The 18518-nt window shown below is 45.0% G+C and overlaps 1 protein-coding gene across 10 annotated transcripts in view; it reads right to left on the reverse strand.

The window, feature by feature from the left end:
- Positions 1–18518, reverse strand: part of ST3GAL3 (ST3 beta-galactoside alpha-2,3-sialyltransferase 3) — a 142318-nt gene that overhangs the window by 27011 nt on the left and 96789 nt on the right. For all 10 annotated transcript variants that reach the window (XR_008202238.1, XM_052666134.1, XM_052666136.1 and 7 more), the window contains 2 exons: positions 12599–12694; positions 9188–9374 (listed from right to left, as the gene is read on the reverse strand). Coding sequence is in view for 9 of the 10 variants with exons in the window: in XM_052666134.1 (XP_052522094.1) it covers positions 9188–9374; positions 12599–12694 (283 nt within the window). In the remaining variant the exon portion in view is untranslated. The remainder of the gene's footprint in view (positions 1–9187; positions 9375–12598; positions 12695–18518) is intronic.

The raw sequence follows: 18518 nt of genomic DNA on the forward strand, positions 1-18518 counted from the left end.
GTGAGCAAAATTCTTTTCACTGAAAAGAGCCAGAACATGGCAAATCAAACAGCTGAGAAGACCTTCTGAGTTGACCTAGCAAAACGTTCCCAGAGTCTCTCTTGCTTACAGCCTTCACACGGTTTGGGTTATTTTCATTTCAGTCATCAAGACAAGCAACTACAACTGCCAGAAAGGAGGTTGTGGTGAGGTGGGGGTCAGCCTCCTCTCCCAGGTAACAGTGATAAGATGCGAGGTGATGGCCTTAAGTTGCACCAGGGGAGGTTCAGGTTGGATATTAGGAACAATTTCTTCTTCAAAAGAGCGGTGATGCAGTGGCACAGCTGCCCAGGGAGGTGGTGGGCATCCCCGGAGGTGTCCAAGAACTGCGTGGATGTGGCACTGAGACATGGTCAGTGGGCATGGTAGGGTCAGACTGGGTGATCTTAGAGGTCTTTTCCAACCTTAATGATTCTGCGATTCTATCTGCATTAAGTAACAGTGTGTGTAGAGGCAGGATTGAAGCTGAACCTAGAGGTGAGCTCTGGTGGATGAAGTCAGAGCTTTGCACCCCACACACATCTTCCTCTTTTGCAGAAAAGAGTTGTGGCCTAGAAAAGAGCCAGAAGCACCACACATCTCTCTAGCAAAAGGGGAGAGATAAATGTAGGAAGATAAAAGCAAACAGAGACTTTAGCTACCTCACAGTGCGTTATAGCTAACCAGAGATATAGATCAACTCCCTTATCCTGGACCCTCAGTGCTTTGAGGCAGAGACATCGTTACAAATTGCTCAGACAGCACTAACTATGCCAGTAATCCACTGAGGCCGCCAAGGAACACATGTGTTTCAGGCATAAATCGTCCAATCTATTCCTTTCTGAATTAACATCTGTCATCATGACACCATTCAAAATGACTGAAGACTGGATCATATTAACAACCACACATCTTGGATAAATATTTACTGTTCAGAATTTTTTATTTTTTTTTTTAAAGAAAACATGCAGATACCAAAACTCTAGAGCTGTGAAAGGGAGCCTCTATTCAGTCACTGATAGAAAGCATGTGATTTTATTTACAAAATCAAATTAATGCTTCTCCTTCCTCAGTGGGTCTTCACATGGGTGAAATCACAGCATCCTGTGGTGTTGCAATGCTTTTTGAAGGGCTCTGCTGGGGAATTTTGTGAAGCCTTCTCCCTCAGGACACAGAGGCAGATCTGGCTAAGTAAGCACTGGGAAAAGAAAATTGGATGAAGCAATTAACTTACTTCAACGCAAGGCTGTCAAGGGCTCTACTGGCTTGCGGTCTTGCTCCTCAGTCAACAAACGGGTCACAGAGAGTGAAGACAGAGCTTCCCATAAGGCACAGAACAGGAAGGCCAGAAGGGAACACAAGAGTGCAGCTCAACCGTGGGTACACTCAAGCAACACAGTTTTCCCAGATACTGATGAAATCTGTGTTTCAGTAGTTGTCAGTAGCAAGTGCTCACTTCCACTGGTATGTTGCTTGAGTACTATAAGCTCACATCTCTAGGAAATTACACCTGTCCAGGTTGATAACTCACTTCAGCTCCAAGCTACCACTAGGTAGGTACTGTTTTGTAACAGTACTGTGCAAAATGCCAAGAGATCCTCCTGACATCCTTCAGACATCCTGCAGAGCAGGGAGCAATGCTCCCTTCCTCCATCAACAACCTCTACCAGACCTTCACTCTCCTGCAGCTTCAGCAGAACTTTACTAAGACATCCAGTCTTGATTTTAAGATTTGAAATAAGAGTAAATTTATCAAGCCTGTAGGGCAGATGTAGCAAAAATAATAGCACTGATATCAGCGTGCTGCCTTTTTTGGTTGTTTGCCTAGCTTCAGGTATACTTCTTCTAACTGAAGTCTACTGAGATAAAGAAGTTTCTTCTATGTAGGTACAGTAAGATTGTAAGTAAATCTCCCCAAAATCTCGTGCATAAAGTAAATAAATTGAACTGAAATCTTTTAGAAGAAAGGAGGCTTTGCAGACTTCAAATGATTCTTGTCCTTACTCAAGTTTTAACACAGAACATCTTTATTCCACTCACGCTCGCACGAAGGGCTGAAACCCCTCTGGGCGATGTCTCCATTTCGGTGCTGTTGATGTTCTCTGACTCCCCACGTGCTGCATTCACAACGCACTGCTCTTGCATTGAGGAACAGCTGCTGCACATGTGGGCAACTCAGTATCCACAGCAGGCATGGGTGGCACTGGGGGCAAAGCCTGGATGGAGGGGACCCACACATCTGCATGTGGGGCCAGAAGGAGACGGTGCTGTGCGAGAACAGCACTTGCCTGCTTGTTTGGTCTGCTGGGTGCCCAATGACGTGCATGGCACAGCAAATGCACATGGCCTGGCCATCATGGGAGCACGCAGTAGTCAGGGGTCAAATGGAACAGAGAGGATTCATGAAGTGGGAGAAATTCGAGAGTATTGTGGTGCAAGAGGGAGGCGTGAGGGAGAAAGACATAAATCCAGAGGCGATCAGGCAATTTTGTTAGCTCTGCTGTTTATAGAGTCATGTCTTTCGTTAGTATCAGCATCAGACTTGGAATGAAATCCTTTCCACCGTCTGAGATATTCCAAATCTGTGTTTGATCAGTGCAGCTACCAGTGTAACCTGGGTTTACATGCACTATGACCTTGAAATGCATCTCCCAGGATCTGTGTAATTTTGATGTCCAAATACTGCTGGTGTCTGCCAGCGAGGGAGAGCACAACATGAGCACCCTCTCGATGCTTTTTCAAGACAGCTGCATTAGCTCTGGAGTTGGCCCTTGCTCAGGCTGGCTGTTCAACAGAAGGAAATGGTTTAAAAAAAAAAAAAAAAGAAGAAGAAAAAAGAAAGAAAAAGAAAGAAAAAGCAATTTTCTAAATTCTCCCTTCTTTTTAAAAATAATTATTGTTACTTCATCTGAGCCATGGATGGAGAAGGCAGGAGCAGGAAATACCCAGAAAAAGCAATTGTTAACTGGATGGCAGCAGACATCAGAAGAGATTTAGAAGATGAGAATTTTAGGAAAAGAGTCTCAGGATAAAGCAGGGCAGTGAGGCAACCAGCAGAAAGGGTGCCCTAGGATGGCAATGATCGAGTCTTTCCAGGCGATAATTCTGCTTTGGTGTCTTCATTTAAGAATGATCTGAAGAGGAACTGGAGAGGAGTACAAATCTAACTGAAGAGCTTTGATTTTCATGTCTCAGCTGGGATTACTGAGTCAGAAGTGAAGATGATGCTGTCTTGGCAGATATGGGGTAAAGGTTCTTTAAGGACTACCGAAGACTAGCATGAATAAATGTTACTGTCCAGCATGAATCCACCTGATATTATTAAATGCTGTGCAGGCATGCTGCAGTGGCAGCAGAGCAGCTCATCACCAGCTGACGGCTGACAGTATACCTACAGACACAGAGTATGCCTGGGTGGGAGCAGCTCTCAGCTATGCAGTGACCTGTCTAATCTTATTATGCTGTTGTGTGCAAGTATGTACCAAGGGCAAGCTCCAGCCTGCACCTTCCATACCAACAACCTTCCTTTGGGAATCTGGCCAGGATGTCTACCCCAAAGTCCATGTTGCAAACTGGGTCATTTGTCTACTGAAGTCCCCATCAGGCTGTCATCCCACTGCTATCTAAAGCTTGTTAAAGCTACATGGTACAGGACAAAGATCTTCTCCCTTTACTGGTCAGCAGGGGAAAGATGTTTTATAGCATACACGTTTATTTTCCAACCTCTTCTCTGACCATGACTGGAAAAAAATGGCTCACCTTCTCCAACAGAGCACCAGTGCTCATGCTTACTCTTATGTCATCAGGAAATGGTTCTGAACTCCTTTGCTCAAGCAAAAGATTTACTTTTGCATTTGTAAGTCTTCTTTGGTCCCCTTGGGCCATGCCCACCACTACTGCTCACTGAGGGAGAAGGTCCTGACCATAGGGGTACAACCTCTCAAGCAGCACAGTCTTTTGTATGGGTAGAATGCGATCAAAACCTAAGAAAGAGAAGTCCCAAGAATCATTCTAGAAACACAAACCAAATCCCAGTGACTCTACATTAAAGGAATACAGAGCATTCTCCAGAAAGCAAAGTTCCACTTCTTCCTCAGTCAGAGGCTTCACAGGGGCCGGAAGAATTTGCCTCAAGTTCCAACTCTATTCTTCACCTCAACATCAACAGTGGTTCAGCTGCCCCGACCCTGGCTCTGAACCAGGAACGACGAGGAAACAAGGCACTCTGCTATTGGGTGCTCCATACATCCCCTGCGAGTGGCAGTGGCCTTTGGCCATGTCTGCTGGGACCTGGGACATGTATCTCTGGGAAGGCTTCCTTGCCTCTCCCCCAGCACAAGCCCCATCGTGTCCTTCGTGCCTTACTCACCAGCCATGCCTGCCTACATTACACTTTTGGAAGGATTATTCATAAATGGCTATTTGGTGGAAAACTCAGATTAATGAAAGAAATATGACAGCCCTTAAGACGACTTCCTACATCAAAAGCTTCCTCTTACTGATGATGGGGCAGCAAGCTCAGCTTCTGTCCTCTTCTATCAGAGTCCAAGGAGAGCAAGAAGGCAATGCCCTCGCAAACAGAAGGCTTATCTCCTGCCCACTGCTGCATCTTGGCTGCTTTTCGGGTGGCACTGCTGCAGGGTGCAGGATTCAGAGGCACACCCCTGAAGGGGACAGCCACACTTTGGCCTTGCTGGCAGGCAGTTGCTCACTTGCTTCCATGACTTTCACTACCAAAGTGCTTCAAGGTGCTGCCACTGCTTACTATACACGGGACTCCTCCTGGCAAGGGCTGCAGAGATTCCTGCTGAAAGCAGCCACGGGCTCATTACTGCACGAGAAGGAAGCTTGTGGGCTGCCAATTGCTAGTGAAACCTTTGCCCTCACTTGGCTGTTTCACCACCGTGTGCCAGATGTTCAGGGAACTGAGCCCTAAGCAAACAAAAGAGCTCTTTCTGACTCACTAATGATGGCAAAAAAGCACTCTGGAAGCAGCCGCCGTGCCAGTCTGTGATGGCTGGTTTGCATAATTGCTGCTTGTAAATTCCTCTGTTTCACACAGCATCTACCACCCTGAATGCAACGGTATTTAATTCTTCTCCAGCAGAATAGAGAAGGGAACCACATAGAAAAATCTCTTCTAATTCCCCCGATACTCTAGATGAGCTTCAGAATGAGCTTCTGTGATGGACAGACACAGGTGATGCAAGGTGGTGCAGCAGTGGTAAGGAACCAGGTGAATCATGATATGTGTGGGTAACATCCTTTGGCCAAAAATCAGCCAGGAGAAAGTTCTGAGTGACTGTCCATGAGTAATCCACCACTGGGGATGCACGGCAGCAGCTCTTCATTGAAGGAAGGTGCCTAGGAGCGTCAGCAGAGACTGCAAGTCAGCACTGCAGTCCAAAGTTGCATGAACAACTCACACCTGTGATCCTTCTGCAATAAACATAAAAGCTGTGGGGCTCCAGTCTGCTTCCTTCCCACCTGTACACACCTACACACTGGGTCAACATGGCGCAATACTCCCTTCTGCTAAACATGTCACCTTGCTCCATCCCATACCCCTTCTTCTCCATTTACTCACTATACATGCCATTATTTTCTCCTTTATCCTCTGTCTCACTGTTCTGATGCTGCTATTTCATCACACTGATTCTTTCCTCCTAACATCTCCTGAAAATCCTTCTCTCTACAGCATAAAGTACTTATCCCTTTCTCAGCGTGCAAGCGTTGTGCGAAGACTAACATAACACACAATAAATCCTTCTCAGCTGCATGGAGAATAAGTTAATCCAACCACTGACCCTGGTAATAAATAGCCACTCGTCTCTCATTTACTCTTTCACAGATAAACTCCCTTTGACTTCACTTGCTTGAGAGAACCATGCAAGGATGACGGTACCTGGCCCAGAACATCCAGTCACACAACTCCAAGCAGCTCTGGGGCTGATTACACCTGGAGGAAATCAGGAAGTCTCATACCTTATCATGACCGTGCCGTGGATATATGTAGTTGCCACCAAAATTCAGAGACAAAGGAAACATCAGAAGTTTGAGTTTGGCCCATTTTTTGAAGGATTGTGTCCATTTCCACAACAGTCACGTTCTTTGGCAGGATGCTTCCATCTCCCTTATCTCTGTCCTGAGGTCAGACTCCTGACTGTAAGCACTGCTTTGCAGAGGGACAGGCTTAATCTCAAATAAGTAATAAGCAGCAGGTGGACAGAGTACCTCTACGAACCCAAGAAAGGGAGAATCTCCCTTTTCTCCAGATGATCAGCCAAGAGAGAAACAGAAATGCTCCACAGAAACTGTGGGGCAAGTGTCTGTCTTTTTGAACTTGCCACTGATAAAAATACCAACGATCACTACCAGAACAAACAGACACCCACGCCTTATTCCCACAGCACTGACAGCTCTCCGCTGGGCCATTCCTCCCAGCCAGCAGACACAGCTCTTTCTGCATTAGTCTCCATTGGAAGACACAGCTGTGAAACCACCTGCTCGCAGCCAGAGCCAGCGACAGCATGATCACAGCTCAAACACAGAGAGAGCAGACCAGGGAGGACAAGACAGATGTTTTCCAGTCACCCGGACTCTGTCCTGGACTATTCAATGAACTGGTCACCCAGTGGCCTCAAAAACAGTAACGATTCCCTTTGGGAACTTGGTGGAACAGGTGGAGTGTCAGACAGCTGAAAAGAGGACAGAAGTAGTTCCTGTCCCTAAGGAGGCAAAAAAGGGAAGGGACTCAGTTTATGATTGCATTTCTCAGAATAACAAGATTAATTATTTAAAAAAAAAACAAAGATGAAAAAAACACCCAAAAGAAAGATGTGCGGTAATTCAGGTGGATTTGTCAAAACCAAATCATTACTTATAACAAAACATTATTTCTTCCTACAGTAAAAGAACTACCATAGGGCAGAAGCAAGGCATGAACAGGAATTCAGTAACACCTCTGATGTCTCTCCTCCACAAAGACGCTACAAACGTTTCTTTATTAACAACACTACTGTGATATGAGCTCAGAAGTGGCCATAAAAACAGCTATTCAGAAGGAGTTTTCAGTGAAATGAAAGACACATTGGACTGGGGTCTGCCTAGGAACCAACTCTGTTTAGTGTTTTTATTGCCAACCTGGACGATGGAGCAAAAAGTATGTTTATTAAATTGCAGAAGACATGAATTTGGAAAGAATGGCAGGTATGCAGGAAAGCTCTGCCAAAGGAACTTGGCTAACTGGAGAAGCGCTCTGGAAGAAAGAATCAATAGGAACAACTGCACAGCACTGCCTCTTTTGGCAAGAAGAACCAACTACAGAGCCCTGGAGCTGGGAGGTGGCTGCTCTTTGGCTCACCCAAACACCAGGACACTCACTGGCTGCCCTGTGCCATGCTGGCCAAGCAGACACAGCAAGCGATGTATAGTATAGCAAGGAGTGCAAGGCTGATTAAACAGTTGTTTGCTCCTCTCCAGTTGATGTTCTTCATACTTTTTTGACACTGCTCTTCAAGGAAAATATGAATCAACTACAGACTTTCGAAAGAACAATAGAAAGTAAGAGACGTGGGAAATACCACTACAAGAACTGAAAGAAGAGTGGAGTTTATTCCAAAGACAGAATGATAATGAGCCAACTCCAAGAGTAACCAACAGTGCAAGAAGCTCAAGCTCTTTCTCCTGTGGGACAAACTGAGTGCTGCAGCATTCAAAGAAGATGACTGCAATCACCCTGCCAGTTCTAATGAATTGCTCACCATCTCTCTTCAGAACCAGGGACACAGTTTCACAATCAGTGCTCCATGACTACAGGCATCACATGGAAATTCAATTGGATTTGAAGCAAACTAAACCACCTTTAGAACTATAGATCCCTAATGGTGCATTCAGGCAACAGAGCACTGATGCCATCAAGGTATTAAAATCCTTCCTTTGCCTAGAATGAAGAACAAGAGCATGACACAAACCACAAAGAAAACTTTTGACTCAATTATTCATGCTACCAAATCCCACTGGTGCTTGCCCACAGGCTAACAGGTAACTTCTCCTGCCTGGTAATAGAAAAATAATTGGTGCCAGTGTGAGACAATAGTGAGAGCTAAATAAAACTGTTTTCCCAAACTGTTTTCATTCTGCATAAGGTGAGCCGCCAAGCTCCTCTCTTTATCTCTAAACACACAATATAACATCCTCCAAACACTGATGGTTTGGTTATTTGTTGAGAAGTCATTAAAGAACATGTGAAAATAGAGAAATACAGTTTGTAGAAGAAGAATTATGGCCAAATAGAAGCGACTTATTCTGGACTTCATAACAACAGGTACAGAGAAGCCACCCACAGAAGGAGAAGCCAGTCAACACAACCTGATTCCACTTTAGATGGGAGAATTATGGAGAACAGCACCAACAAGTAACAGGCCTATGGCACTAGAGAAGGGCACTAATGCAACTGATGGGGTCAAAATATTTACATAGGGGAAACAACGTCTTCTCCATTTCAGTGGTTTTAAAACAAATGTGATATTGTTCTTCTAGATGGTTATGTTAGGCAAACCAAAATTACGAATCTCAGTTAGCAGCAAGTTAGCAATGCATAATGGCTGGTGCTATTCAGGAGATCATATCACACCCATGGATTGTAGCCTTTTCAACACATCGTGCTGTTGCTGCCTCCTCCACCCATTCACTGCCATCACACTCTTACACCCAAAAGCTCATTTCCTTCTGTTGTCATTTTTTTCTTCCTTCCTCTGCTCTTAAATCCTACGGGTGCAAAAAATCATTGAATCATAGAATCACAAGCTTGGAAAGGACCTAGAAGATCATCTAGTCCAACCGTCCTCCCATTGCCATTGCTACCAAATCCATGCAAAAGCTGTTCCTTTCATGTACTCTTTAAAATAAAAGCTCAATTCATTGTTCATACCACACGCTGCATACTACTTAATGGAAAATCTCATCTGCAATGCAAGCTCAGGTTACAGAGAGTAGATGTATTTGTAAAACATACTTAATTAAAACCAAAGTCCATGGATGTAAATCTGGGAAGGCACGCTGAGGAAACCTCCTCAGAGCAAAACATGGCACATATGATTGGGATATAACATCTGCCCAGCATTTCTCATTAGGTGACCTCCCCAGTGTCAGCTACCAGTGCTCTTACCACTTTCTCCTTGTAAACAATGTACTTCAGCCACTTGAAATCCTGCCATTTGAATCCCGCCAGAACAAACAGGGAATCCTTCTCATACTGCTCCATTTTCTGGATTGCACCTTCAGGATATGTGATCCGGAGAGTTGTTTTGCCACCCACATCTTTTTCAAACCCCTTCACTGGAGCCGAGTTCAGCCTGGAGGGAAGCATAGAAGATGCTGTCACAGATCCCCATCACACACAACACACATCGATGATGCACATAGCTGCCATGGCTCCTGCAGTTCTTTGCTGTAAACATTTATACAACTTTACACCAACTGGCAACGGCTTAACTAAAAGCTATTAAATTACTTGATTTAATACAATGTAAATCACTTTCGCACATCCACTCATGTGATTTAAATTGGATTGGAAGCTGAGCTGAAACAGGCTGCAGCTCTCTGGAACTTTAAGACAACAAATCGATCTCATACTTCTACTCCAGTGCAGAGCGTGTGCTCATCCCATCTGCAGCAAGACTAGGCAGGGAACTCAGCTAGGTGATGCTTTTCAAAAGGAGGAACAATATCTGGCTGGTTTAATTCCCCATGCATAAGGCAAAGTGCCCTGCAACGCCAGCAGAAGGAAGAAGCAGGGCTGTGCTTGGGGTAAGGTGCAGCAGCACCCTGCTCTCAGCAACTCGGAGGAGATGCTGCTGCTGTACAGCACTCCTCTGTGCGTGCCAACCAGCCCATTCAACACCAGAAGCCCAAAGCTGAGGACATTTCAAGCATTTTGGAAAGCAAATCATGCTGACATCAAACAGCAGCCCCTGATGGGATAGCGCTGCCTGCTTGAATTATTACAGCTTTCTTGACTTGGGGTAGTTCGGTACACTGGAAAGTGCTTACGGACTGCGGATTTTCTCATGTAGGAATGTTAACGAGGATCTGGATTTGTCTTTTTCAGCCCGGATAAGCATTTTAGGTGGGAAACATTTTAGTGGAGGAAGATCCTTACATAAAATCTGAAATTCAGTTCAGAACTAAGGAGGGTTAGCTGTTTTGCTGCTAGCCTTGCTAAATCTCCCCAAACTCAGAACCCCTACATTGTATCTAGACAGGAAACAAAACAAACCATTTCCCCCAAGTAAAATGAACTCCAGCAATGGGCCAGAAGGTGAGTTGCTGATGGAAGCTTAGCACTGAGCCCTGCTAATGAGCCGGCACCATCACACAGGGTCCATGCCCCTGGGGCAGAACTGGCAATTGAGCAAGAAAAATTCTGGCTCAGAGACTAACGGAGGCACCAACATCACTATGCATCACCATGAGGTGAATCTCAGTCACAGGTTGCTGAGAGACACTTGTTTTTCTCCTCTGCAGTCTATTGTGAGGAGGCATCTCAACACATCAGAGCACTGGTAAGTGCTGCAAGAAGCTCTTGCCAGGTAAAACAGCTGGGGGTAATATCTACACTGTAACACTTCATCAGTAAAGCAGCAAGAAACTCACCTCAAGCTGTTCTAGAACTGTCAACGCTGATTTGATTCTCTTTACCACCAGATAAAAAAATTCTTGCTGCAACTAGTGCTCCTCACGTGGTAACATGCAATGCATCACGAATCTCCATACACTGCTGGATCACTCCTTTGTCCATAAAGGCATTACGTTTTTTTCCCCTCAAAATTCACCTCCTGGGTTCCAAAATCTGGTTCTTCAAAGGAGCTTTGCAACCCATAAAAAAAGGATGCTGTACAGAAAGGGCTTCCTTGCACTCAGGAGCAAGGAAAGCAGGAGGATAAGTTTAAGAAGAAGTCTGCTCTCACCTCCTCCAGTCCCACTTCCAGCCACCTGGCTTCATTTAACCTTCATAGTTGACTTTTCTCTCCTTTATCCAACCTGCAACCAGTACAGGTGCTCAGCAGCCCTCTTATCCTCTCAGCTTGCAAATACTCAGATTTATTGACATGGGAGAAAGGGTTGAACTTCTCATTTTGAAATTAAACAGTAGATATAAATTCTAGTGGGTGGCCCGGTAGAGACGGGTTGAAACTGTTCTCTTGTTACTTTGTGAACAGCCTGAGCGCAAGAAGGGGCTGTAACTGAACATTAATTCAGCTCAAATCACTGCAAGTCACCAGACTATGACGAGCAGTACAAGCTCTTTGATAGCCACAAATAGCAGAGTGAACTGAGGCTGTGAAAGTTCTGTCCTGTTCTGAGCAGCACTCGGCCTGTGCACAGCAATGCTGGGAAAACAACGGTTCACAGGAACAAAGGACTGAAAAGGACCTTCTTGGTTTTTGTCCAGAGTCGAGCAGGTATTTATTATACTATGTTCTATTCATTCCTCACATGCACCGTGCAAAATTACTTCTTTGCCTTAAATTCTTTTAGTAATCATTTTCTTTCTTCCACCTTAGCTAAGAATTTGCCATTCACCACATCTCATGGTTGTCTAAAGTTCTGAGATCAGTTACATTCCCTTTGATATGAAATCGGTTATCTTACTAAGGAAAAATGACACCACCTTAGATTAAGTTAAACCTCCTTTTATAAACTCACACTGCAGTTTATCCCACTTTTCCTACTTTCCATCATAATATTTGGTTACTCACACTTCAGAACCTGCTCTAAAGCTCTGTGCTTTTCCCCAGTCAGACAAATGGGTCTGCAGCTCCCCAGAGTGCATCCCCCTCCCTCCCACACACACACTCTCTCACTCTCCATTAGTACAGGTATTATGTTTGCTAATCTCCAGTCACCCAGAACACCTCCCTGACCTGACAGATTAATTACTATGAGTTACGACCAGACCTACGATTTCCCATATCAGCACGTTTTTCAGGTGGTGACCCAAGTTCTCAGCAAAAGAAAAAAGTCCTAATTCTGACTGCAGTCGTCTCTACTTGATGCCACTCTGCTTCTGCTCCCTTGTTCAACATCATTACCCACAGTGAAACAGAGGCAAAGCATTCACAGCTTCCAAGGCACATCTACTCCTGTTGCACCATTACTGGGTCCTCACTTGTTTACTGTGTCCCGAGATGCTATGTTGCACAGTTCCTAGTTCTTCCCCTCCTAACTGTGAGGCACTGGCGCAGGTTGCCTGGAGAGGTGGTGGGTGCCCCATCCCAAAAGACATTCAAGGTCAGGCTGGACGGGACTCGGAGCACCTCATGAAGCTGTGGGTGTTCCTGTTCACTGCAGTGAATTTGGACCATTCAACCCTTTGGGGTCTTTTCCAACACAAACAATTCTATGATTCTATGCTTTGTAACTTAAACGTTTATGTCTTCTATTTTCCTCATGTCAGTTAATACTTTTACACCATTGGATCTTGCCTCTAGTGCAGGTTAGACCTTCACCTGCATAGCATATCAACTGATAGAGGAACTATATACGTGACAAGAAAACCGTGATGCCACAGACTCACCTGACAACGACATCATAGTCATCAATTTTTAACCCCAATGACTTATTGGCAAGTACTCCACCATTTCCCACAATAATACATCGTCGGCAGCTGAGACTGTGGAGGAAGCACAGAGGGAAGAGATGACTTTTATAGCATGACTTCAAACACAGAGCTGCATATATTTAGTTTGCATCTATCTGAGAACTCCAGGAAACTTTTTGGAATATGAAGGATTAAGGAGAGGACAGGGATACATTCGATCCCTATCTCACCCCATCAAGCCCAAGCATTACACGTGATAAACTGCTTTCAACACTTCCCCCCCAAGTGTGGTCTGATGAGATGGGCCATTGGGACAAGCATGTCTTCTCCCCAAAACCCCTGGTAGATTGGCTTGAATCTAACCCATCTGTTTAGTTAAACCTCCTCATTATTCACTTAGCACTGAAAAAACAATAAGGCAAAGGCTCGGTGAGGAAGTCCTCTTCCTAGCTAATCCTTGTCAGGTTATCTGGGCTGTGCTCACCTTGCTGAGTGCTTTTTTTGTCACTGTTCTCATGAGAACTTCAAGCAATGGAAAAACACTAATGGACAGAAAAAGGACCTGCCCACGTCCTCTCCCCAGGAAGAAACGCATACAGAACGGGAAGGAAAATAACCTTAATTAATTGAGACACAGAAAGAGAAGGAAGAGAACGATTTCTCGTGGAACCATGAGTCACAAGAACTCTGCGGCAGATGTTATAAAGTGATTTCGTTCTGAAGACAGGGAGAAGACTTCTTTCCAGCCATCTAATCCCAAACACAGCTGGCTCTTCTGGCACCGCGCCTCCAGCTCTGGTAGTTCACTGCAGGAATACGTGTCTGCACAACCTTCTTAGGAAAGGGTCCAAGGCAATCAGTTGCTTAGAGCAGATCTCTGCTGGGGGGCCGTCCTACCCCAGGCACAGCTGAATGGTCTCCTCCAGGCTGTCTCCTGGCCCCACTGAGATGTGTCTGAAGAGTCAGCATGAGGAAAGCTCTGCTGATGTGGGGTCTGTCTCAGCAGAGCGGGGCTGGAGAGCACTTGAAAGATTCAGCAAACCACTGAGGGTTACCCTGCTGACAGCCATTAGCTGGAGATCTGCACACAATTAACAGCGCAGCACCCAGAAAGCACTCAGGAACAGCTGTCTTTCCCAGAGAAAACACTTCCTCAAGAAGACAGACGCACGCCTGTGTCCCTAAGGGCCAAGGAAGTGGAGATGTTTGTGATGATCAAATCCAACAGCAGAGGAAGAATTTTACAGATACTGGCATAGTTCTGGTGATGAAGAGAAAGCAGGAGCAAGGTCTGGTTCAGGAGGCATATTGTGGCAGGGAAGCAAGAGAATGAGCCTGTCCCAACAACAGGCACTTACGTGACAAAGGGAACATTTTTGTCACAACCTGTAAGGAAAAGATGGTCCAAGAGGGAAAACAAAAACAGCTTGGTTCTGGAGGGGTAAACTTTCAGATAAGAAAAAGCATGTTGGATGATTATGATAAGGAAGTTTCTCCTCCTGACCAACAGAGCACTGAGTGAAATACAGTAACTTCTTTCCCCAGCTGTCTCCAAGCCATGACTCGTCTTATTTTTAGTTTTTCATGAAAAATACCATGCTAAAATCTAAAAGCTACAAGTTACACACGCTCCCCTCTACCCACTTGCTTTCACCAATTTCGGATACAGATGTGTTTGTTCCAGCCTCAAACTACATGAGCACATCCTTCCCACGTTTGCTAAATTAAAGCACCATCTACTGTCAGCAGCCCCTTCCACATGTGCACGTGATGCTCTTCCTGACAGACTGCTGTGTGTAAACAACTGCCTGGAGGTGGATTAGCAGCCCTGGGTCGGACTGGTGAGCATTAGCTACACACGAGGGAAGCACCAGTTCCATCAGCCAAAGCTGTCCGAGCAGCCTCTCGTTATGGCCCCGTTCCCACACTGCACTTGTAGACTGATCAAAGCCCATCCTTAATTTTCTCTTGACCATACAAACTGAACCAAGTTCGTCACATGCTTCATGCTATGGCAGCTCTCCTAGATCTTGAGTCACATTTGCACTACCTTTCCGAACTGCTTTCAGCTTCTCCCCAGACCTCTGAAGCACTGACTCTGGAACACCAGCATGCGGAGCTAACGCTGCTCAAAAACATCCCTTTTGTACAGAGATTTTATGTATATGTACATTGTTTCAGTGTTCCTTTTATAGTCACTGGTTGGCGGAACACAATTCTCATCTTGCAAGCAGACTCTGCGTCGTCACCTCTGCAATGCCTGATTTTTGGTTTGGCTCCAGTAAAGGAGCACTGCTCAAAAGAGAGCTCTACAGGAAGGTCGAGTCTCACTCACTCCTCCTATTCCTCACAACCCCACTTTTTGGCTGCAGCAGATGTTTAGTGCAATTTCACGTTTCCTCCAGATCAGCCTTAGGCACTGGGAATACCTGCCAGCAGACTTGCATGGGAAGTTCACTAACAAATTAATTCTCAGCCCTGACAGTGACTTTTAGAAGCTGTGTGTCATATTCCATTCCTAGAAAGCTGATAGATCTACAAAGACATTGCATGGAACATAATGCTGGACAGAGATAAATAACTAATGCCTGTCTTTACAAAGGTTACCTTTATCTAGCTTCCAACTTATCTAAAAAATATCCCACTTACATGAAAAGGTTTTATTTCCACAAAACCCAAGATAACCGACATCAATTATGCTGCCAGCCTAGCTCTGGTCTAGATCAAACTTGCCAGCATTTTTCCTACAAAACCAAGCTCATCAACATACTGTCACCCCATATCTCTTACATTTGCTGTCCTACTCAACATTCCAAGAGGGGTTAAAAAGCAAACAGTAATAATGAAGAGAACGCCTCATTTAACTCTTTAAACACTATCCAGGGCTTACTGATTTAAAAAGACATAATTGCCAATTAACACCTTCACAGTTACTAACTGAAAGTATAGAACATATTTCATTGTCACTGCAGTACAGGACATCATTCTCTCTTTATTCATCGCTCTCCCCCTAGAACCGAAGGTTTAGTCTTTGATCTCCTAATGGCTTTTCTTTTTTTTTTTTTTGAGAAGTGTTTTCCACACTTTCCCTGCAATGCCAGCCATCTTGTAGGACAGTGAGAAGATTATAATGCCACCCTAGTGGCATTGTGAGAGAGAAGCCTTGGGCAGGGAAGTGTCGGGCACCTGACCCCACATTCTGACCAGTAGTTTGGACACTTTGCATCAGTGCAGCTGAACTGCTGGTTCCAGGCAAGTCTCTGGCTAAAGAAACACACAGTGCAGGCAGCATCAGTTACATAGCTCAATGGTTTTCCTAAAAAGGTGTGCAAACACCTTTTGGTTTGCTCACATATCATGTCCATCCCATATGCCTTTTCCAGAACAGCTCATGTACTGAATCATCAAATGGAGCCCCTATTCCAATTTGCTACCCGGGTGGTATGAAGGAGGGTCATGGACTTTCTAGAGCAGAAAGGCATTCCCTAAAGCCCCAAGCTGCGAGCTGAAGCCAGATGTGCAGCCTCTGACACATGTGCTCAGAGCTTGAGTTCATCTATACCAAGACTAGGATTCACGTCAACATTCTGGAACAATACAGTACTGTAAGCGCATGCATGCATCGTAACCATTCCTGCCTCCCCTTCCTCCCTTGTCAGAGCACTTCAGGGATTTGTAAAAGGAAAAAGACCACAAAGCCTTCCTCTACGCAACTTTGGAACCAAATGCTTTGAGGAAAGATGTAACAGTAATTTAAAAAAAACAACCAAACAAAAACATCTTGAGGGCAACTGGTGCTTAGGGAGGCTTAGCATATGCCTGTCTGATCCGGCTGCTGCTTCTTCTACCAGTGCTATCAGCCTGGAGGGACACAGGCACTTCTGCTCCATCAAGTTCCTTCCTCGTTACTTCATATACTGCATTGGTAAATACTGTGTTATAAACTCAAATTTTCCCCAGGAAAACTCAGAGCAGAGTTCCAACTACCATCGCAGAGACAACTGCAACTTTACCTACCTCCTGCCCTGGAGTAGAAGCATGACATCAAAAGCTCTACAACACAAAGGTGCCATAATAAGGATGACATGGAGAACAACTAAGAAAGCAGGACATCACTTGCACTGTTACAGAAGTGAACTATAGCATTTGTTCACATGCCCTCCAGCTGCTGCAAGTTGTTAACAAAACCCTCTGCTCACAATGGAGGGATTAGTTGGAGTGAGTTGACAAAGCTGCTCTGGGATGATGAAAGGTGTACGCATACCCGGAAGGATTGAGTTTGCCTCATTTCAGCACCAAGTCGAGTACATTGTGTCAGAAAGGTACATCAGGATGCCCTTTTGACACAGGGATAGTCAAACAAACAAGTTCACTTTCAGGGCTTCTAGGACATATGTGAAGTTAACATCTCAAAGGGATATTTTTTGTGAAGGGGGACAGAAATGGAGAAGCTTGGGTGGGGACAAGACTGCAGGCTTGGTGTAGATCCCCCACCGCACAGCCCTAATCCCCTCTTTCCTTCCTATGCTCTCACGCACTGCTCTGACCTCATCTCCCCTGCCTCTCCCACCCTTCCCCTGGGAAAGCATGTGGTTACATGAATGCTTGTTTCAATAGGTTCAGATGCGCTCACCCTCCCCACCCATCCCTACTCCTCTGCCTCTCGTGCTGCTGCTCCAGAGCTGTGCCTGAACAACTGTTCAGTGGGAGGGAAGCTCTGCAAATGAGGTGACTAAAATGACCTAGGTTAAGAGAAAAACTTACTTTAAAGCCTGCCCTCAGCCTAGGTATTAGGATAACAATACTTACTGGGAGAGTGGTCAGACACTGGAGCAGACTTCCTAGCAAGGTGGTTGATGTCCTGTGCTTATCTGTTCAAGAAGCATTCGCATAATGCCCTTAATAACATGCTTCAACTTTCAGTTAGCCATGAAGGGCTCAGGCAGGTGAACTCAATGATCTTTGTAGGTTGCTTGCAACAGAACTACTCTATTCTAAACATCAGCAGTACAAGGAGAGAGAAGGGAACAACAGAGCAGGTCACAGAAGGAAAGATAGCTTCTTGTACTGTCTTTGCCAACAGAGAAAATGTTAATGCAACCCCATTCTAAAGAGAAGGTGAACTTGGAGCATCTTCCCTACTCCCAGAATCACCTTACTAAGCTCCAGAAAGCCTACATGTGGAGGGACTTGAAAGATTTGACCCCTTGTACATCACAGACTAGATACATCTAGTGGTATTGGACACAAAGATCTTTGTAGCATTTGTTAATCTATGATTCTATTATCTGTTACCCAGCTCTGTCACAACAGAGCATTTTTTCAGCCCATAAATCAGGCCTGTTCCAGTTGCTGCAAAGAGAAGAGTAAAGGGTGAAGATGGAGACTTTCTCCTTGAATGGTGAGCAGTAAGGAAGCGACCCAAACCTCAGGCTCCTGCTCCCTGCACAGTGAAGCTGTGTCAGAAAGAAACTGTTGGCTCTGTTTTGACCTTGAGATAAGATGAAAAAGCAGCTAGTCTTCCCTCAACAGTAGCTCCATCAACGCTTCTGAAATCCAAAATAGCAGATGCTCCTTGCTGCCAGGACTGTAAATTCATTAATGATCACACCAGCAGAACATTTTGGGAAGCATACCCAAATCTTCATTTGGCAAACTTCAAAGCAACCTAAATTAGCAGAGGGACTGCAAATAATAGAATAAACTTTCAATACAAAGATGAACTCCCAACCATAACTACATTTGGCAAGATCTACAGTCCACATGAGAGCTGTGGAAAAGCTGGAGAAACTCATGAACTTTGTCACACTGGGAGAAAGGCTGCTGGGCCAGGAAATAAAACGAGTGTGTTTAGAAAGCAGGAGCTGCGCTGTTAGACTGGGTTCAAGGAAGCACT

Source organism: Tympanuchus pallidicinctus, unplaced genomic scaffold (genome assembly GCF_026119805.1).
Source record: "Tympanuchus pallidicinctus isolate F22 unplaced genomic scaffold, pur_lepc_1.0 scaffold7, whole genome shotgun sequence".
Taxonomy (NCBI): Eukaryota; Metazoa; Chordata; class Aves; order Galliformes; family Phasianidae; genus Tympanuchus; species Tympanuchus pallidicinctus.